At 40.1% G+C, this 23,326-nt stretch overlaps 1 protein-coding gene across 4 annotated transcripts in view; it reads left to right on the forward strand.

Moving 5' to 3' along the window:
- Positions 1–23,326, forward strand: part of LOC130435383 (protein unc-13 homolog C) — a 99,128-nt gene that overhangs the window by 7,417 nt on the left and 68,385 nt on the right. For all 4 annotated transcript variants that reach the window (XM_056765974.1, XM_056765975.1, XM_056765976.1 and 1 more), the window contains exons 4-11: positions 909–4,425; positions 8,089–8,111; positions 8,914–8,963; positions 10,193–10,271; positions 13,012–13,083; positions 16,230–16,449; positions 17,886–18,113; positions 19,724–19,865. In XM_056765974.1, the coding sequence (XP_056621952.1) occupies positions 1,131–4,425; positions 8,089–8,111; positions 8,914–8,963; positions 10,193–10,271; positions 13,012–13,083; positions 16,230–16,449; positions 17,886–18,113; positions 19,724–19,865 (4,109 nt within the window). In that variant the 5' untranslated portion in view covers positions 909–1,130. The remainder of the gene's footprint in view (positions 1–908; positions 4,426–8,088; positions 8,112–8,913; positions 8,964–10,192; positions 10,272–13,011; positions 13,084–16,229; positions 16,450–17,885; positions 18,114–19,723; positions 19,866–23,326) is intronic.

Consider the following 23,326-nt stretch of genomic DNA (forward strand, 5'->3'; position numbering starts at 1 on the left):
TGTTGTATGCTATCTGATAATGAGAAGCAAACCCTGCGGGGAGGTCATTGTATTGGGTGAAGATATATGTTTCTCAGTAGGTGGTGCCCTTAAGGTGTGGACACCTTGGCACTGGCCTTACGGGTGATATACTTTATGAGTGAACTATCTCTTTAAATCAGATGTGTTAATGGTTCCCAACCCTGGTCCTTGGTCCCCCCCAGAATGTTTTAGATGTCTCCCTATATAAAACACCTGCATCTACTCATCAGACCCGCTCCGAATGGTGGTTAGTGTGTTAATCTCCCTAATTAGCACACTAACCAGCTGATGATTTGAATCTGGTGTTCTATATAGGAAGACGTCTAAAACATTCTGGGATGGGGGGCACGAGGTCCAGGGTTGGGAACCAATGAAGGGAAATATTAAATGTTCAGTGCTCTGGGTCTGAAGTCTGTGGACATATCCAGCAGGATTTCAAGCAAGACATTTAAAAGACAAACCAAACGATGTCTTGAGGATTTCAGTATAAACACACAAGTGATTTATTATGATGTTGATAGTTGCCTCATTCTTATTTTTAATTGTGTATTTTATACAAAAGTTTGTATAGGAATGTAAATGCATTATCTACTGATTTTGACTGTCTGCAAAATAATACATTGTCACCCTCCAATCTTTTCTTCTTTGATCTATTTCTGAATAAGAAGCTTCCCATAATAGTGACAGAATGTGACATGTTGAGCTCAGTTGACAGCTAAATGAGAAGCTACTAATGAAATGGGTCCTGTAACAGAAAGGGACTTTCGTCTATGATTCATCACAGAGCGTATGCAGTGCAACATTTAATATAATGCATTGTATGTGCATGTTGGCCTTTGATTTTTTTATTATTCATAAATAAACTATGTTTCTTTCTTCTCCTGCAGAGACATGAAGCCCTTGAACCTGAGGATGTGCAGTGATTTTTTCTTGGCACAGCTGCATCTGAGGTCACCTCTTCTCTAGACCCTTTCACACCTCAGGGTTGACTTTCAGAACTCTAAAGTGTTTTTGTACTTCCGTTTCGGCACCGCTGGAGTTAACTGGCAAACTGGTCTAGTTTTGCGTCGCTGCATACGGAGTGCACAGCTGCAGAAATATTGCCCTCCATGGTTTCTGCCCGTTTCAGAAAGCTGTCGTCTTACATCGTAAAGATTTGCAAAGGAATGTTTACAAAGAAACTGGCAAATACCACAAAGAAGAAAGAGAGCCGCGAACACAAAAAAGAACCTAAAACGTCCCCTGAGCTGCACGCACGGAACCCAACGTTGTCAACCACGTTGAAAAGCACAGTCAAAAAGATCTCCAAATGTTCGTCTGCGCGCAATTTGTCTCTTGAGGAGGACGATGGAAAAAACGACTGTTCCTCTCTCTCGCCGACGTTTAGTTACCGTGTAGCAATTTCAAACGGACTGCCCAAAAATGCCCAGTTTTTGAACAATAATGAATTTCATGAAATCTTGTCGATTGATAGCAATTACTCTGACTCTCTAAACGAGGTAAAACTTGTCCGTAGATTCGATGAACAAAAAGCTTATACAATGCCCGTAAGAAGGAACAGGAAGAGTTTGATTAGTTTGGCGCCCTCTGATGGCAGCTCAGAGGGGGAGCGGGGAGAGCGTAGCAGTCTCCACACCCTTCGACTGGGCGCTCTGAAAAAGCTGAGGAAATGGAAGAAGAGTCAAGAATGTGTGTCTTCAGATTCAGAAGCTAGCAACTGGAGAAAAACCCTCGGCATCAGAAGCAAATCTCTGGACCGGGCCGGGCGGCACCAGAAAACCACTACCCTAGAGCCAGGATCAAGCTCTACGGGATGTATCAATCAGACTCAGGATGTTATGGAAATGATCTTTAAAGAACTTCAGGGAATCAGTCAGATCGAGTCTGAGCTCTCAGAACTGCGAGGACACGTCAACGCTCTCAAAAGCTCCATCGATGAGATTTCCAGCAGCGTCGAGGTGGTGCAAAGTGAAATCGAGCAGCTGCGCTCAGGATTTGTTCAGTCTAGACGCGAGACTCGAGACATCCACGACTACATCAGACAGATTAGCCAACAGACCAACAAAGCTACTCTGAAATTCCTAAACGTGCCTGAGGAGAAGTGTGAAAAGACCGAAGAGCTTATTTTTCAGATTCTGAAAGAAAAAATGGGTTTCGCTGATGCACGCAAAACATTTAAAATTGAACTCGCCCATCGACTTGGGCAACAAAGAGAATGTTACAATGCTAAACCTCGCCCCATTATAGTTATTTTTTCAAGCCCCCAAGACAGGGATTTAGTTTTGAAAAAGTGTTATAAGCTAAAAGGGACAGGCATATCGATCTCCACTGACAGTCTGGCACATGACTCGAGAGAAAGGAAAGACAAGGCGATCGCCTCTTCTCAGACATACGAAAGCATGGACATCAAGGTTTCAGCCAAAGACAAGGCTGAAAGTGATGACTGGGACTCCATGGAAAGTGACAAAGAGCTAGATGAGTTAAATAAGAACAAATATGCAATTGTGTCCAAACCACCTCCGAAAAGTAAATCGGACAAGAAAAAGTCTCACGATCACCGAAGGTTGGCAGAGGATACTCCGTACTCTGTGCACTACGCTGATAATCCATCCTACGATGACCCAGACAAGCAAAGCAAGTCCTACTATTCAGACATAACATCTGGATGGCTTTCTCAGAGCGACTACTCCACTCCCAAACTCAGTCGGTCTGAATCAGACTGTTCTAAACTTTGCCAGTCATACTCGGAGGACTTCTCAGAGAGTCAGTACTTCACCAGAGTCAACGGGTGCTCCCTGCTCTCCTCCTCTGATCAGGAACTTTGGCAACGAAAGCAAGAAGACATGGCATCGTCCTGGTATGCTAGCCCTCCCAGTCAAACCCTGAGCCAAGAACGACCGTATGTGGAACATAATGAAGTTGAAACCACCGAGACTATCGACAGCGGTGTGAGTAATGGTCTGGTTTGTATTTCAGGCGACAGGAGCCATTACAGTGGCTCTCAACTCTCTCTACAGGGTGACCTCTCACCTTGGAAAGATTGGCATCACCTTGAGCAAGGTGCTGATTCAGGTTTGGATGCTTCTACTGAACAGAACATAATCTCTGAGATCAGCAGCCCTTTTGACCCTGCAGCCATCCCTGGTTTTCCTGAGAAAATTACTAAATGCCTTGAGGTTGATTTGCAATTTGAAGGTGAGACCTTTTTTACTCTTGATAGCACTCCTGAGATGGGTCAAGACCAAGATATAGACATAGAACATGAGCTTGCTCTAGAACCAGAGCTAGAGTTAGAACCAGAGCTAGAGCCAGAACTAGAACTTGAACCTGAAGAAATAGCACAGTTTGAACCTGAGCCAGAATCAGAGGTTATCGTTCAACCAATAGCAAAACCAGTACACGTACCTATGGCTGAACCACAACCCGTAAAGAAGCCGAAAACCAAGAAAATCACAGCCAAACCAGAATCCGCCCCACAAACACTTAAACGACAAGAGGTCAATGTTAACCACCTCCAGCAGAACCAGAAATCCTCTTCCATGTACCGTAGCCAGAGTGAGATCGGAAACGAGAAAGTGGAGGAGGTCCCTAAATCCTGGAGCAGCAGGCTTAGCATAGACCTCAATGAAAAAACCTTCAGCTTTGGAGGATTTGGATCCAGCCTGCAGAGAGCTAAATCAGCTTTAGATTTTGTGTGGAGCAAAGGTTCCCAAAGCACCAGTGTCCCGGTCGAAGAACCAAGCAACACTTCCTTCATGGGCAGGTTTAGAACGGTGTCCCAATCTACAGCCAACAGCTCAAGCACAACCATCGACTCTGACGTCTACACAGAACCCTTCTATTACAAGGCTGGAGATGAAGATCAGGCTTCTGAGCAACCCGTGGACAGTGAGACTCATTACGTGGAGGTGATGGAGCAGGTTCTAGCTAGTCTGGAGAACAGAACCAACACCAACGAGGCTGAGGAGCAGTGTCAGGAAGAAGAGTATGATGTCTCGCAGGAATACGACGTCTCCCAAGAAGGTAACCCTGTGCTGGAATACGACTGTAGCCTCGATGAGGAATACAGTGAGGAGTATGATGACAATCCGTTGACTGAGGATACAGCCGAGTATGAAGTGAGTATGGCGGAGTATGTTGAGGATACTGAAGAGCAGGAGGTAGAGCCTGGGGAACAGGAGGGGAGTAAAGAGGAGGCAAAGGATGTTCAAGAAACGATAGAAACAAAGGGAGCTGATGAGGTTAAGGAGATTGTCGGACAAGAGGATGAGAACAAAAATGTTACAGAGGTTCCAGTGCAGGAAGCTCCACCCAAGAAAAGGATACGGCCCACATTTAAAGAAGCAGCATTGAGGGCCTACAGAAAACAGATGGCTGAACTGGAACAGCAGATCTTGGCAGGAGGTAAAGAAAACTTTGTGTTATAGCTGTAAGGAATTGATCACATGCCAAGATAAATGTGATTATTGGTCAATGGTTAATATTTTGTACATTTTTGATTAAGGCTTGATGGTGAGACAGTGTGTTAGTCAGTTTCCCAGGATGTTGATTTCAGGGTTTAGGTTCTGTAACCCCAGACTCATATGGGCTGCTTTGAAGGGTAACTGTGATTGCCAGTATTTGATGTCGACTTGTTAGAAGCACCTATTGATTTTGTGTGTGTGCATTGATGTGTACATGCGCCTCTGTGTGTTTGTCTATATCTGTTTGGTTTTGTATGTGTGAGTAAATGTAGTGTATGTGTGTGGCTCTGTGTGTGCATGTTTTTGTGTATGTTAGGGTGTGTGGGCACATGTATGTAATATGTGCATGTGCACTTGAATGTCTGTGTTTGTGTGCGCGTGTGTTTGTGCATCTTAATGTGTGTGTGCATGTGCACTGTCTTCAATGTGTGTGTGTGTGTGTGTGTGTGTGTGTGTTTGTGTACGTGCACATAAATGTGTGTGTTTGTTTGTGCACATGTGTGTGTGTGCGCGCGGGCGCGTGTTTGTGCATCTGAATGTGCGTGCTTGTGCATGTGCACTTGAATGTGTGTGTACGGGTGTGTTTTATGCATCTGAGTGTGTCTGTGTGTTTGTGCATGTTCACTTGAATGTGTGTTTGCGCGCGTGTGTGTATGTGCCTCTGAATGTGTGTGTGTGTTTGTGCATGTACACTTGAACATGTGTGTTCATGTGTGTGCATGAGTTCAAACTTGAGTGTTTGTTTTTGGGTGCGTACTTGTGTGTGTGTGTGCATCTGAATGTGTGTGTGCCTGTGTGTACGTGCACAGAAATGTGTGTGTTTAATGTGTGTGTGCGTGTGTTTGTGTATGCACATCTGAATGTGTGTGTGAACTTGAATGTGCATTTGTGTGCATGCCTGTGCATATGAAATGAATGTGTGTGTGTAACAGGTGTCCATTGGCACAGAGTTTAGAAGTATTTCACATTTAATGACCTCTATTAACCCCAGAGAGATCAATTAGCCAGTTCATCAGTTATGCTGTTTTATCCAAACACATATTTTAAATGAAAATGTGATCTCACATGCCATTTTGGGCGAACTATTCTTTTAAACAGCAAATGTTGAGCAGGTTTAGCATTTTGTTTAATGAGTTGTAGTAATGCATTTGATTCTCACACCTGTCATAATGATAGTCTTCTCAGACAAAAACAGACAATACTTAGCAGAACGATTCATACCATAACAGCTGCTGTCGTTGAATGTTCACCGTGAAAACCCGTCATCTGTGTCTACAAGTTTACCTCTGAAATGTACCCTTCAACCGCTGAGGTTTCTTAACAGTCAGTGAGGAAACAGGGGAATTTCCACCCAGTCTTGCTCACACTGAAAGCGCTCTTGACCTAGATGTGAAAATCACAGTCACAGCGGATTGTAAACCCAGAAGCACAGCACTCAGAGCTATTGTCAAGTGCTGTGAAACAGTATTCAGCTTTTCATTCATGCTTCACAGGAACAGATGAACCGTGAACTGTCTAATAATAGCGTATCAGCGGATCTCATAGAACCTGTCCTGTCACCTGAATTTTAGGAGAGAAGAGAAGCTCAAATACTTTTGATTGTATTTTAATATTTGTTTTTTTATAATTATTTATAATTATTTTCAAGCACTTTCCTACTGAAATGAGAATCTAATGGGAGTCACCATTACCAAATTTGTCAAACAAAAATGTGTCCGTGTCTGGATATGCTATGGTAATGCATTTCTCACTTTCATAATAATTTCAGACATTTTTTTGTCTGCAATTTTAGCAAAATATTAACAACATAATTTAGTGAATTGTCCCCTGTTAATGTTCTAATCCACCTGTCTTAAAGGCACAGTTCACCCAAAAATAAAATTCTTATCATCATTTACAAACCCCTCAAATTTCTTGTTCTGTTGAACACAAAGAAAGATATTTGGAAGAATACTTGAAATCACACAGTTCTCGGCAACCATTGACTACCATAGTAGGAAAAATGGCAATGATAGTTAGTGGTGCCATAGAACTGTTGCATCCCTACATTCTTCAAAATATCTTCTTTAGTGTTCAACAGAACAAAGCAATTTTTCCTACTCTGGCAGTCAAAGGAGGCTAAGAACGTTTAGGTGACAAGCATTCTTCCAAATATCTTTCTCTGTGTTTATCAGAACAAAGAAATGTATACAGATTTGGAATAACTCGAGTATGAGTAAACGGTGACAGAATTTTTCTTTTGGGTGAACTGTTCCTTTAAGTGCGCTATTTCTGAATAAAAATATACAGATTCATACATAAATATTGCGCAGAAAACCTGCCGGCAGTTATGATGTTCTTCAGTATTTAGCAGCGTGTTTTCACACAGTCGCTCAGCTGTAATTAAAGATCTCAGATGAGAACTCATTTGCATTAGGAAAGATATCACGGAAGGTTTAGTTTCGTCTTGCGCTCTTTCGGTGTTTCCTCAAGCTTGTGTTCAAACAAGGTTTCACATTAATGGCTCTGTTCAGATTTGTTATTTCTGTCAAATTGATGTTATTCTGCAATGCATTCACGTTAATTCTCTCTCTCCAGTGTGTTTGCTAACCAGGTCAGTGTTGTCGTCTTCTCAGATCTCGCCTTGAGCTATCTGTTTTAAGTGTAAAAAATACTGTATCACTGCAATGCAAATCTAATAAGAACTGCCATTAAAGTTAATGTGAACTACACAAAAATCTAAAGTTTTAACAGTAATGAGAAGTGAAGAGGAACTGTGCTTAACTGTCATAAAAAGAATGATAATAATAATCTTCATTATTAGAATAATTTTTAGTAGAAACAAATAATAGGAGCAGGCCTCCAACACACCAGAACATCAAGTTTATTTCTCGCTTTGGTATGTTATCAAGACTGAAGGATGTCTTTACTGTCTGAGCATCACAGAAGCGACGGGTGACAGGAAAGACTCGATCAATACTCACTTTGACCGTCTCGTCTTCATCCTGCTAACCAGCTCGATTTAAGCTCACCTGCATCCGCAGGTTTATTGACATGCACCTCCGTCTGAAGTCTCCGCCACTTTTACGACCCACATGGTCGAGTGAGTCGAGCGGATATTACACTAATCACAGCCGCTACACGTCAGCACCTGACCGGCACACAGTGTCTGTGTCGACCTTTGAGAGACAGATTCTAGCCTTTCAGAACCTTTAGAGATGCTGTAACATAAGAGATCTGGTGCGGTGAAGGCCATCGGTGGTGTAACATCATCTCTGAGGTTTGAATCTGCCCATAATTTGGCCAAAATTGTGTTTGGGTATTGATCGGAGGTGTATTTAAATAAACATAAAAGGGGGTTTCTCTGCCGGCCGCCGAGGGATTTTTACAGCACGGTACGGCCAATAAAGCATCAGGGAAACGAGATATATATATATATATATATATATTTAAAGGGTTCTGTGTGTGTAAGAGAGTGAGAAATCTCAGATGAGCTGCACTGGCATTATTTGTTTGGCTCCATTAAACACACGTCATTATAAGTGTGTGCTGTTATTTATAGATAAGAGTCGACATGTGTTGTGATTTCTAATGTTCTCTGTGTCTTTCTGTTTCTCTCCTGCAGACAGCAGCGCTCTGGACACAGAGGTCTTCTGTTCTTTTCTCTTTTCTTTGTTGTGTTGTGTTCGCCTGATTTGTGAACATTCTGCATGTTTTTCAGCGTAACGTGTTGTATTGTTTTGTGCTGATGTCAATATACAGTATTATATAAAACTGAAAACTGAATCACGTTGTAATTGCTCATCTCTTTAGCATCTCAATTAGAGCGCAAATGGAAACTTTTGCTCAAGTCTCATCTGCGTCTCAGATATTTTTCTTGAGTCAAAAATCTCACAAATGTCTCAAAATGAGTTTGAGAAGAGATGTCAACAATGTGTCGACGTAAACTCAGATTTGTCTCGTCTGTAATCAAAAGTTAATATTAGTGAAGCTCTCGATACAAACTCACACAGATCTCATCACATTTACTCAAATCCAGATTATTTTACATTTTTATCTACATAAATTTTACACCTTCATGTGTTTGATTCACCTTCATGTATTTTATTTTTGGGGAAACATCTGAGACCAAGTTGGTGCTTGAGTTATACAAGCGGAACCTCTACATTTCTCTTTGCATTTTTTGAAAATATTTTGGTATTCATAAATGACCATTCCTATGTTCGGTTCTATTCCATTCCTAAATGAACTTATAGCACAACATACTTTTCATTATTGCTCTCCCTTCAATGTGTGTTTGAAAGGCATCATTTGACCACTCGAACCACAGAGAATTTCTTTTTACAAGCCTGGCATGATATGTTTTTTTGGAGCGATTTTCAAAATTTGTGTATTACAGCGTGGTATTGATTGGTGTAAGTCTTCAGTGTGTCGTTTTCTCATTTGACAGGGTTGTGCCAATATTTTGGATCCAGCCAAACTGGGCCTGACAGGCGGAGGGTGAGTAAAAGCATTCTGAATCTAAACACACAGGGGAATTACTGATCTAACATTTACTTTTAGTTATTTAGCAGACGCTTTTATTCAAATCGACGTACAAAGTATGGGAAAATAATAAAAGGGATTTGTGCAACCAAAGAACAACAATGTATAGGTGCAGTAAAAACTGGTCTCAGTCAGCCTATCACAGCATACGAAGGTCAGATGTTGGTGGAAGAGATCTTAAGGCGCTACAGAATCGGCGGATCTTGTTTCCTCTTTACAAAATTATACACATGAGGTCATCCACAGGAGGCGTGTTTTACACATGATTAGAAGTGTTATCTACGCTTGCGCGTGCTGGTGGTTGACTCATCTGTGTAGGATCTCATTCTCTTCTGTTCCGGCTGATGTTATTTCGTTGTGATTAATGTCAGACAGGAGCAGGGATGTGCATGAAGTGTTATTTGGGGATTTGATCTGGTGTTAATTGTTTGGAATGGTATGTCTCCAGGTTAATGAATGTGTTGGGGATGAATTAAATTTTTGGTAATGAGATGTCAAAAGTAAATAAATAAACCTGGCACCGTTGACATTTAATCTTATTGCAGACTCCGTCCTCAGTGAACGCTGGCGATGCCTCTGCACACGTGTACCGCATAATTTAATATGCATGATAAAAGAAGTCAAATATGTAATCGCATATACCTGGAGCAGAATTATCCTTAAAGGGACAGTTCACTCAAAACCGAAAATTCTTTCAACATTTTCTCACCCTCGTGTCGTGTCAAACCTGTTTTCTGCAGAACAGAAAAGAAGGTTGAGCACCAAACAACACAGAACCCGGTTGACTTTCATTGTATGAAAAACCACTGAGATATTTCTCAAAATATCTTCTTTTGTTATCCACTGACTGAGGAAAGACTCGCAGACAGGTTTTGATTGCATGAGGATTTTATTTTCGGATGAACTATCCCTTAAACGCTCAAATTGGCTTCAGTTTCAATCACCACTGCAAACGAATCGGTTCGCTCGGGGAAAGATTCAGTCACGTCACAGGTACATTCCATATGACACATTATACAAGAAAGCCGTTGTTCTAGAGTTCCCGTATCCCCACAACCCCCTTCGCCCATCCCATGTTATTTGCCGGCCCTAAATCACTTGACTGCTTTTTAGCCGAGGTAATGTTTCATGGCACACGGCATGATTATGGTATTAATAGACTCTAAATCTGCCTCCGTCCCCAGGGTTGGCAGCATACTTTACAGCATTGACAGCATGCCAGATTTACGCCGCAAGAGGACCATGCCTATTGTCCGAGACCTGGTGAGTAATGACGTCCAGCGTGCTTATGTTTGACTGATGGAGGTTCAGATATCTGTATATCCGGAGCCGCTGCGCACACGGCCACCAGTCCGGCATCTTACACCACGCTCAAAAAGAAGGCGGTGCGTGACGTCTTGTGTTTTGGTGCTATTTTGGGGGTTTTACTCTAGCAGAGTAAAAGTAGGTCACTCGTCTGGTGTTCAAAATCACCAGTGGCGTCTTTTAATGTGTAGCGTTCATGTATTTCTGATGAAGTGCTGTTTTATTGATGACATTCTAGATGGCAGATTCGCAGAAGCCAGTTCCATGTCTCTCTGTCTGTAGTATGTTGTATGTTTGTATTCATGTTGTTTTGCATTTGTGAAGACATGTTTGTTTTAGATCTCTGCCTTAACAGATTTTTATTGCAAAGTTTTGTGTGGAAATTTGAAGGAGAAATGTTGACGCTCTATCTGTCCATATTTTGCATGAAAAATAAAAACCGACCATGTTTTGGTAAGTACGGGTCACCGTTCTGTTCTCTACTTTGGTTTCTGGCGTGTCCTGTGGTTCATTCTCACCGCCCATAAACTGTTATGGGCGATATTTTTCCGTGAGTTGTCAGATTTCTTTCAAAGCCAAAGGCAAACTCTTGTATTCGCTCAATCGAGCCTTCAAACTGGAAATGTTGACAACTCAACCCAAAAATATAATTGGGACTTCATTGACTTCTGATTTAACAGCGCCTTTTTAAATCATGTAAAAGTGGCGCACGGCACAAGCCTTTTACAGCGAGTATGAAGTCAGTGCTGTACCGGGTCCGATCTGGTCTTTCCCCCATCACGCCTCTGTCCTCTGTTTCTTTCCCTTTTGGCTGTGTGATTGCTTCAGGGCAACGACAGTCGGTCACGTGACCTGTGACGGGATCCAGGGGGGACCCGCCCTGACCTAAACCCAGGGCTTTTTTTAAAAAATGTAGACCGCCCGGGCTCAAGCGTACGCTTCTATTGCCTGCAGCAACCCTCAGCATTTTGAATGCATGCTAAAACTTACATCAACACTTGACGTTCATGTAGAGGTGGAGTCTTCCCTGTTTTCCTTAACGCACCCCTGCTTTAAGGGGCTATTGGCAGCCCGCTTGGTCTTTACCACTATCGGGTTTAGGGGATTAGATGGTAAAGACTGCCCGAGTATTGTGAGCTGTCATGCCTGCCAGTGTAAATTCGGCTAATTGTGAGTTTTTGACCGGCTTTTTTTCCCCTCATTTCAATTTCTCCCTCTCTCTGTCTCTCTCTCTCATATATCTCTTTCATATCTCTCTATCATCTCTCTCTCTCTCATCTCTCTCGCTCTCTCTCTCTCTCTCTCTCATATCTCTCTCTCGCTCATCTCTCTCAATCTCTCTCAATCTCTCTCTCTCTCTCTCTCTCTCTCTCTCTCTCATATCTCTCTCTCCCTCTCTCTAAATCTCTCTCTCTCTCTCTCTCTCTCTCTCTCTCACATATCTCTCTCTCTCTCTCTCTCTCTCTCTCTCTCATATCTCTCTCTCGCTCATCTCTCTCAATCTCTCTCTCTCTCATATATCTCTCTCAATCTCTCTCTCTCTCTCAATTTCAATTTAATGTGCTTTATTGGCATGACAAAATGTACATTCATATTGCCAAAGCATTTACACCTGGGCTGCGTACAAATAGTGCAAGTATGTAAACAAACGAAAAGAAAGAGGATAAGAGTAATAAAATAAAATTGTCTATATATATAAATAAAGTATAAATATGTAAATAAATTAAAACAGTAGTTAGATGTAGTTTATAATATGTCTGTCTCTCTCTGAACTCTTTGGGTCGTGTTTTGTTAGCACATGCAGTCTGATCTTGTCAATAGGAATATACTTTAGCAGACGCATTACTGTAACATTAGTAAAGAATAGCGCAGCAAATGCATGGGTGATATGTAACGTTGAAGTGCATGCTAGAGGTGAGGTAGAGTTTTTTAAGGATCGTGGCTCAGACGAGAGTCTCACCTCTGCAGCTTTCACGAGAGAAACATTCAAGATCTGATATTCTGCATGATGACGGCTGAATGTGCTCACTATGTGTAACAACAAATACACTTTCTTACTCTCTAATCTTGTTTTTCTTTTCTCTGCGCCTGGACACTCTAGGCTTTGGTAAGTGTCTCTAACTCTTGCATTTCTTATAAAACATTTTGTGTAATTTGTTGTGAAAACAGAAAGACAAATGGGCTCTTAAAGGTTTTAAAAAAGGTTTTCAAATCTGATAGTGAGTTGTGAAGCTAAATCAAAACCTTTTCATGAAGTCTTTCTACTTTAGTTTTAATAAATCTAAGTGCTTCAGAACACCCGAGATCATTACACTGTTAAAAAAACATTAAAACAAGTTCACCCCAAAATTCGGTCAACATTTACCATTTTAAATGTTTTGTTCTGCTAAACATAAAGGAAGATATTTGAAAGAATGTCAGTAACCATCCAACAAGGATTTCGTCCCATATTTTTAATAACTACTATGGGAATCAATGGGGAATTTGAGATCGGTTTGGTTACTGACATTCTTTAAAATATCTTCCTTTGTGCACAGCAGAAAAAAAGACATTTATACAGGTTTGGAAAAACATGAGTGTAAGTAAATGATGACAGAATATTCTTTTCTTAGCGAACTATCCCTTTAAGGGTAATTCAAATCAAAGATCAATAAAATCAAGAAACTATAAATAAAATCAATTATCTTTGCTCTTTCAGACTCTGGCTGCTCGAAAGGCAGGCATTGCGTTTGGGCTCGTGAACAGATCGACCTTAAACAACGAGGAGCTGGTGAGTGTTATACAAACACATATAGACAGATATCACACACACAGACACAAATCTAAACAAACAGATCAAATTATATGATCTAATAACACTTTCTGTCGGCTGTCATAATCTGACTTCACAAAATTCTGTCTGTGCTATTTCTAGATGAAACATCACAGTGCAGATTATATTGAAGAAAATCCTTCACTTTCATTTATGACAATGACTATTTATTTATATTGCACAATTAATTATAACCACCGTTGACCAGTGCGTTCCAGTAGAGGACACAAAAAAGAAAAAATAAATAATATATACATATATACATATATATATATAATCAAATAAAATCAAAACAGAATATCACTTCAATCATACGCTCGAGGAAATAAAAATGTCTTTTTATCTACTATAGTTATTTTCCCATCTATAAATACATCATGACTTGGCTCATTTATACATTTATCTTAATTATATAGGCCTTAATTCTACTCCTTAACTCGGATTACGACTCATTTGAATAGCACCCGTCATGTGATTGGTCAAAACCATGTGATGGATATTGAATCAATGCCAGCAACCTTACAGATTCAATTCAGAATTCAGTTTTACAGATTTTTTTTTTTTAATGTCTAAGTAAGTTTCTGAAAGTGATATCGATGTTTTTTCTGTGTTTAACACTGTTTTAAGTGTCTTGTCTGATACTACTCAGTTTTATTGTAGTCTGGTGCTTTAAGTGCTAAACCGCTGATAGAGGAAATAAAGTCTGAATCGATAGATGAAGAATCACACTTCTTTTTGTTTGTCAATAAAAGGAGTGTTGGAACAGCATGAGTTGATGTGCTGTTAAGCTTTCTGTTGCTGATAAGATCTCCTGGGAAATGTCTACCTGTGTGTTTGGAGGTCAATATAATTTGATGTGTATGATTCTGATTTCCGATGTTCATGTGTGTTAAAAAGATCAGACTATGAGAGCGGTCCGATCACTCGTCCCATTTCCGTCTCATACTGGAATCGGTTTAGATTCATAGATGGGGCTGTAGTTGGCCTGTGGATTTGTAAGTAGGCCGAGCAGATGTCTGAGGGTTTTTAAGGAATTAAATGAACCAGTGAGTGAGAGAAATGAAGACAGAGGAAGAGCGAGAGAGAAAGTGAGAGTGGGCCGGATTAGAAATAAGACTGAATCCCTCAGAGAAATGATTGCAGAAAACAGTCCAGGCCTCCGTATGCCGCATTCGACACCCGACACAAGGACACAAACTGTTATATCACTTACAGTCTCATGAAAGCTCACAGTCAAAGGCGACAGAGAGAAATCAATGAGGATGTTTCTGTTGGCTCTTTGTGCACATCTCTCAGACTTGATTTTAAACGGGCCACATATCGAACACACAATATATGGTGTTGGTGGAATTCAAACGCTGTTCGACATTTAAATCGAGCAAATTTATTAAGAACGCAACAAATATGGCCAACAAGATTTGTTGTTGCTCTTTGAGATTTGGAGTTCTAAAAACCATTGAAATGATAATCAGCATGATCACCCTCAATGATATTTCATCTTTATTTAGTTGCTGTGGTGTAGATGAGGTGTTCTGGTGTAGACAGCAGCTGTCTCCAGGCGTCCCAGCACCTGCTGCGGATGTGAGCGTTCGTTTTGGCTCACTGCTCCGTAGAAACCAAATGCATCACTGCGGTGGGTCTGAAAGCTGAGAGCTCCAGGCATCAAAACCTCAGTCCAAATATTTCATTGGATGCTTATTTCACCAATGATGGGACGCAGAGAGACAAACCGAGAGCGCTGATGGTGTGTGTGCTAAAGGGATAGTTCACTCCAAAAGAACGGCTTTTGTGTTTCTGTGACAAACAGATCGTGTGTGTTTGGAAAGAGTGAATGAGTAAATACTGCCAGAATTATACAGTCTCATGATGGTTTCTAGTGAGAGGGCTGTGCGGTCAGCTGTTGTGTGTTTGACAGATGTTGTTATTTCTGCCCGAGATTTTGGCCACTTTCTGCAGCTCGAGTGATTACTCTCTCTCTCTCTCTCTCTCTCTTTGGCTTATAGTCTTGTGTTTTATTCTTTCGATCTCATCTGCTTTCTCTGAAGTTGCTGGACTCATTTGGAAAGTCTTATTTAGCTTTAGTCGGCTTTTAATCCTCCTCATTTAAGTAATGTGAAATCACCCGTCAGACATACAATGAATCAAACATGTGAGCACATAAATACATTTCTGATGAGATCATTCTGATTTACTTTGACAAACATAATGGTAGTTTTAGTAATAGTGTGATTTACAGTATGTTGCAAAAACAGGTGTCATAAATCATGTTCCTTCAAGAATTCTCATCTATTTTTACACTTTCATGCTTGTAGGTTTTGTATACATTTCTCCACTGAGATCTGCAAAACTGACAATTTTTTCCACTGCTTGGCTAATTATCCAGAATTTTCACTCCGCGACGCTTCTGTTTGTTCATTTATCTATTTATAAGCCATTTGGAAGCGGCTGGTATTCTCGGCAGCTCTTAATTTAATGACTCTGTGGGCGGAGAGCAGGACACATGCCTCTGCAGAAGTGCATCATGGGAAACGAGAAAACAACAGTTGCAATGAACAGTGACATTCCTGAGTGAATCATGATGTCTAGGCCAATGGCAAAAATATCAACAATATTGAAAGAATAAGTGGTGAAATGGAACTGAAAATTGCAATTATTTTGTTGGAATTAAACACATTTTCCCCCACGGTTCTCTTTGCTGTGATGAAACGACGTGTCTGTGAATAACTTGAAGATTTTTGCACCCTTTGTTTTTATTATATAATATTTTTATAATTATATATAAAAATATATTTCATTTTTTATAATTATATTTAATAATATAACTATTTTAGTTAACTATTTTATTATATATAAAATAAATATTTAACATAAATAAATACATTTAACACCCTTTAAGGGATTACAGGAAAATACGTTAAACATACATGATGCTTGTTGTCCAAAAGTTAGTTCTTTGCAATATTATTTATTATTTACTAAATCATTCTAAACGTTGCTGTTTTTAGTTATAATAAAAGAGATTTTCTATGTGTTTGCACAAACCACAGGCAGCAGAGATCGTCGTACAAACTCATTTCTCCACTAACAATCTCTCTCTCTCTCAGAAACTGCATGTGCTCAGAAAGACCATTCAGGCACTGATCTACCCGATCTCCTCCACGACACCTCATAATTTCGAGGTGTGGACGGCCACTGCACCCACCTACTGCCATGAGTGTGAGGGTCTCCTGTGGGGTATCGCTCGACAGGGCATGCGCTGCTCCGAATGTGGGGTGAAATGCCATGAGAAATGTCAAGATCTCCTGAACGCAGACTGTCTGCAGCGTGAGTCTGTCATTCCTAAACTACATTGTTAAAACCCACAAGCCTGATTTATCCACCCGAAGTGTGTTTATTTCTCAAGATGCAAATGTTAAAGGTTCACAGATGCTGGCATCGGTCTCGGATGGTTTGTGCGATTTCAGCAGCACTGTTACCTATTAAAAAACTCAGCCGAGTCTATCTCAGATGAGTGCTAAAGTCAGACTGAATTTAAGCGCTGAGGGTGAGATATATGTTATAGACCGCTCTGGAGTTCCCTAGTAAACCTCACAAATATGGCCGTCTTCCAGAGATACAAATGGGCCTTTAAAGAGAGAGATTTATTCAATGAGCCATTAAAGTCATCATATTTACAGGGTGCCCGTCTGAGATGGTTGACTGGTCTAGACTGTCTCCCGGGTTACCCAGCTGAAAAAATCTTTTTAAACCAGCATGACTAGTTTGGAGGATTATCTTAAGCATTTTCTAGCTGTGTGTGTTTTTTTTTGTATGAATCGTTTAATTATTGTTTATAATATAACGCTCATGGTCAGTTTTCAGAGATTTCAGTTCACATATTATCCAGACACATTTGACATTTCACTATTTTCCACAAGAGGTTGACAGTAATTTTTTAAGAAGCATATATTTCACTTCAGTATAAATAATGTATCATACCTTTTACAACACGTATTTTTATTAATGCACGCTGATATTTTACCCTTTAATTCTTAAATACATTTAAAAAAATACTTTTACGCAAGTATTTTTCCTCAAACATTTTTCTTGTGAAAAAGACAATACTACATTTTCAATGTACTTACATATTGATCGTAAATAAAAATATGTAAAAAAACTTACGATTCATTATTCAGAGATCAACTTTTCATCTAAAATGAAAACTTTAAAACACTAAAATAAACTTTTAAACACTTTTCAAATTGCTTTGGCCCATCATTCATTGTCATTTTACGTTTTTGTAAAGTTAGCAAACACAATTTCTTCTCATTCTTTAGAGCAAGAGGATGTTTTCACTAATCCAGCAGAAATAAATTTTTACATCCAGACACATTTGACATTTCACTTTATTTTCAACAAGATGTAATTTTTCTCTCGATTAAATTTTGTAAGTAACATGTAATTCACAACATTATAAATAATAATACTTTTTACTTCTTAGTACTTTCTGACTTACATTTTTCTTGTGTAAAAGAAAGTACTACATTTTGAATGTACTTAAGTACTGATGGTAAAAAAGCATTTACAGTATGAAATGTTCTAAAGTAAAAAGTATGATATTTGCATTATAATATTGTGAAGTAAAATACACAAAGTAAAAATACAGATACTTGAAAAATCGACTTGTGTAGAGTAAAAATACAGTAAATGCGGTCCGCCTCTGCTTTCATCTCACTTTGGTTTGGAGGACACTTACTGTACTGTCCATATTATCTCTACAGGAGCGGTGGAGAAGAGCTCTAAACATGGAGCAGAGGACAAAACCCAAAACATCATCATGGCCATGAAGGAGCGGATGAAAATCAGAGAGAAGAACCGACCCGAGGTGTTTGAGCTCATCCAGGAGATGTTTCAGCTCTCAAAGGAAGATTTCACAACCCACCTGAAAACAGCCAAACAAGCCGTGCTAGAGGGAACGTCCAAATGGTCTGCAAAGATCACCATCACAGGTGAGAAACACCGACAGATGTGTAGAACGGGAGAATGTGTTTGATTTGGATCTGCTGTGATTTCTTTCTGAATATCCAACATCTGCTCTTCTGAAAGTGAAGTATGGCGTCACCAAAGGCCCAAAGTAATACTTCAGAGGACTTCCCATGACCGTTATTATTCACTGAAAATATTCACATGATTGTTGTCGTCGATAAGGCTGCTAGAAAACACTTATTTTAAAATATGTTAAAAGACATTTGGATGTCCGCAGAAAAGCTGCCGGTGTGTTGATTGGCAAATCTGCCGTGAGTTTCATTTGTTTTCTGACAGCTTGAACAACCAGACGACAACAAGCATCTGCTCCGGAGAGAAACGTGGGCAGTCGCTGTAACTTCTCTGAGTCATATAGGCTCCGTCTTTAGATGTATGGCCTCGCATTGCTCCGTTTCAGTCAGGTTTCGTCTGCTGTATTTGTTGTGCTGTCTGTCAGGTGAAGTTTGTCTTTTATTGAGAGGATGTGTGATCCTGTGTTTAGGTTTTGGCAGAGGCTGTGAATTATTGCCAAGCTTTCAATTTGGTCAGAGTGTCAATACAACAGAAAGAGGGAAAACTGCTCTCAGCTTTAATTTATCCTGGCTTGCTCACGATCGAATTTCCCGTTTTGAGATGTATTCATACACTTCTGATTTATTTATCAAGGCTCTCATAAACACTGGCTTCTGTATTTGGATTTAATTCTAGCTGACAGAGCATAGAACTCAACCAGGTGAATACAACAAAATCCTTCCTTTTTTTCGAGTAATGAACATCCATAAAACACCATGTTTTCTTGAGAAGCGAAACTTGTTTTCAGAGAATGTTTATTGAATCAAGTCTCCTTAACACAACAGCTGGGAAAAAAAGAATAAATTTTACACATTTCATTGAGGTTTATGCTTCGAGCTTTTCCTCAAATCAAGTCTTTATATCTCACACTGTTTCATTTATATCTTGTGTTTGTGCTCTGGTTGTAAAGATGTTTATATGTTTTTTCTCAGAATTTTTTTTTGCCGTAGAGAGAGAGAAGTGATACTACGATCCCCAAAACAATATCACGGTCGCTGTGAAGCCCACCGATATAACATCAAACCTCTCAATTTTGGATGCTCGTACAAATACAAACATTCTTTCTTTCATTCTGGCTAAACTATATTAGCCTCTTCAAACAGGCTGTGACATTGCAGCAGTTTCTGTCTTTCTCCAGCCTCAAGGATATATGTTCTCTGAATAATTTAACACCCTCCTCGTTCATATTTAATGATGCGAGAGCTTCCTGTGAACTTCTGTTGCCTGTGTGATGGATGGGGGACACGGCGGCTGGCATTCCCATTGACCGACTTTAGTGCAACACTCACACTTACACTGTTTTATGTTGTGTTACTGCACAATTGTCCAGTTACAATTGGCATTTTTAATAGTAAGGCTCGCTTACAATGCGAGTGCATGAATCTAATTTATTGCGTTGTGTTTTCCAAATGTCCAGCATTTTATCTTCTGTACGGATGTTCAGGATGCATTCAGGAATTTGCTTTACTCATGAATTCTAAGTCTGTCTAAGGTGGATGTTACTTGTGTCGTCTTTCTCTAGTTTTATGTGCGCAAGGTTTACAAGCCAAAGACAAGACGGGCTCCAGCGACCCATACGTCACAGTGCAAGTGGGGAAGACCAAACGCAGGACCAAAACTGTCTTCGGCAACCTCAACCCCGTCTGGGACGAAAAGTTTTTCTTGTGAGTGTTTTTAAAATAACATGAATATTTAAAATAATAAAAAATATTATTTTTGTCGTGTACAAAACAGACATGTAAATGTAGATATGTAAATGTTTCTACATTTTGAGAAGTTTAACTCATTTTTCTATCACAACTTTGCACGATTATATCATTTATTTGCTTCTTTTGCGGTTTGGGACAGTCAGAAGTTTACCTCTACATGCTCTCTGCTAAATGGGTGAACAGCTTCATCTAGGATTATTAATAGTTCTTATGCAGCGAAGATTTGGAAAACACACCCGGGTTGAGCTTGAAGAGCTTGAGATCGCTGTGTTGTGTTTGTATTCCATAAAACATTCCTGCCACTCAATCACAAAAAAACTTTCAAATGCCTCATGAATTATTCATTGGAGCCTTTCATTAATTTTACATTTTCTGGAGAGCGCCTCCATTACGCGTAGGAAATATGCCTTTTCTTGTTGATACTCAGAGGGGCTGTTTGAAAAGGCTCTTCAGGTCGTAAAATGAGACGCGATGGAAATCATTTGTAGTCCGCTGGCTTAGCCGTGGCCTCGTGGGAGCGTTTCCTTTATATTCCTAAAGGCAGCCATTGCTGAAGTGTATGCTTGAGTTTTCTACAACCATCTTTGTGTCAGATTATTGTCAAGGCAATCCTGACCCACCTGTGATAGACCTTTGTTTGCAGACAGTGGTTTCCTGAGGTTGTGTGTCTGATCTTTGCTTTCTAGTTCTGATGTTTTCAATTTGATTTTAAACTTTTCTTTGTTGTTGTGAGTGTGGGAGTGTTGGATTGCCAAAGACTGTGATTACAGTTACAGTTTGTAGCTTTATGTTATATGACCTCTAATCCTCATCGCCCACTTTAATTTCAGCCGTAATTCACAATCTTAATCCAGAGATAAACACCAGCCTATGGAAGAGTTCTGATCTTTAATGCACTCTTCTGTATCCTATAAACAACATAAATCTCTCTCGTAATCGCTTCAGTGTTTGTTCAAAATGGCTATACAATGTTGGACATGCAACAGATATTTCCAAATCATATTTGTTGCCAAAGTTCAATATTGATTTGAATCTGGACGCAATAGTAGTGCTTGCCTTGGAAAATGCCGCTGTTGCTAATTCCAGATCGGTTGGCAGTTCCATTAGGGGTGTTCCGGGGACATTTTACCCAAACCACTCTCATGTTTCACCCTGTTAATGGGTGTTGATGGCGGTTGAGTAATGCACTCTTTTCCTCAAGGACTGATGTCATGCATTTCAAGAGGAGCTTATGCAGTGATTCTGTGTCCGGCAGTAGTGAGTTGTGCTGTGACATGTCTCAAGAGCTACAGAAAATGGCCTCGTGGCATTATGGGAAATGTTGATGGGGGCTTGAGAGCATCCAGGGATAACCAATGGTTTTTCCCTTCTCCTGCCCCCACAGATGTCAGCACCAATCACTGCTCTCCCACTGGAGCCACTAGCCAATTAGCAAGCAAATGAGATGAGAAACATGAGAATTGAAGCTATTTAGAAGGAAAGGGGCACGAGAGACCAGGGACAGAAAGGGAAAGCAAAATAAGGCAAACGAGACGCAGAAGGAAAAGAGAGAGAGAGTCAATCGCAGTGGCTATGAAATGTAGATAATAAAACAATTATACACAGGCTGTGCAATACAGTGATTTTATTTTTGCTGTGAGGGAAACTGTAAGATAATACGAATGTATTTCACTGCATCTGGCTTATTGTTCAACAGTGGCAACAGCAGAATGATAGTAATGGTGACCTTTAATGATGATAATAATCGTTATCAATAATGATTCCATTAAATAATATAATTTACAAGGATAGCTAAAGGAACCGATCTGGTTCCAATATCTGGTTCATAATATTCAGGTAGTCAGAGTCTTACCTGAAGCAGTGAATGAGCTGGTGGCTATGAAGCAATTTGCCACAGATCTCATAGCCTCTATAACACCGGCAGTCATATAGTGAGAGTCATGAAAATAAAGTGAGGTATATAATGAAGACACCTGAAACTGAGCCAGAGGGAGAAATAACAACTAACACAGACAGGCAGAGAGAAAGAGAGAGAGAGAGGGAGAGGGAGAGAGATACAGAGAGAATATTAAAAGACACCACATTCTCCTGCAAGTCTACACGGTGTAAGGTTGACCTCGCTTCAGGATTAGACGTCTGAAATTTGACAGGTAATTATATAGAACCCGTGACCTATTTAAGCAGTGAGCTACAAGAGGTTGTGCTAAACTGTGAATATACTGTAGTAACGGCTAAAGGCCCTCGTTAGACACAACGTGCAGTAAATACACAACACGGCAGGTTTGAGGTCCTTATATGACATTCCAATGTAAAGATTAGTAGTTGCAATTTGGGATCCGTACAGTGTTTTAAACAATCTTGTGAACAGGTGTTATGAGTTATAGCTCCACACTGGAATAGCTAGATTGGCCAATCAGCATTCAAGACTGGAAATATCTATTTAAACAAAGAATAAAACAGCAAATGCTTGTTCAACTGAAGGCTTTAGAAAATGTTTAACTGCACATGCCATTAGTGAATAGAGAAAATAACACTTAAAGCCAGTTAAAGACATCAGCCATTATGTTCCAGTTCATCAGCTCCTGTTAAAGATTTATAAAAAATGTACTTACTGGACTGAACAAGTTTTGACTTGCGTTTGGTGCGTGGAGTGTTTTGAACCCTGTTCACCTCAGTTCACCCTTTCAGAGACTGTGTGGTGGATTTTTACAGTACATAGCTGCACTGCACCATACACAGCAGCGTGTTTTAGCACCACAGACAACAGAGTATTTCAGCACCGCGGACAGCAGCGTGTTTTAGCATCACAGACATTAGAGCATTTCAGGACCACAGTCTCATCACCACAGACAGTGTTCAGTGTTCAAGATCATTGTTCAGCCTCTGAAGACACTAGTACTGACAGTACTTAATAAAAGCACAGAGCGAGTGAGAGAAGTTACTGAGCAAGAAATTGCTTTGTCGTATGTATGTTCCTTCAGCTGGTGGACAAGAGGAGCTTGTGACAAATATCTCATTCTGTAGGCTGATGAGAAACTGCAGGGTCTCAGGAGAGACTGCATCAAGATTAGAGAGAGATGAATTGTTTTGTACCTTAAACTGGTTTCTAGAGGTTTCCTTGTGGTTGTCACAAGTTCTCTCTCTCGTTCTGTCTATCTGTCTGTGCTGTTCTTTTCTTTCTTTTTCTTTTATTTAACTGCTGAAGAATGATTGTCTGTTTCTTTCTATATAATAATAGCACATTATATCTATAAAATATTCCTCAGTAAACCTTTTATGAGCGCTCATGAAGAGTCACTGTAAATCTCTGTCGTCAGAAACATTTTCCCTGGGTTTTCCTTAGAACTGATAATGTTTTAGTATGCACCGTGTGCCTTGGAGCATCATGCCAAAAGACAAACAGGTGGAGCTAGAGG

The sequence above is a fragment of the Triplophysa dalaica genome, chromosome 14, assembly GCF_015846415.1.
Source record: "Triplophysa dalaica isolate WHDGS20190420 chromosome 14, ASM1584641v1, whole genome shotgun sequence".
Lineage (NCBI taxonomy): Eukaryota > Metazoa > Chordata > Actinopteri > Cypriniformes > Nemacheilidae > Triplophysa > Triplophysa dalaica.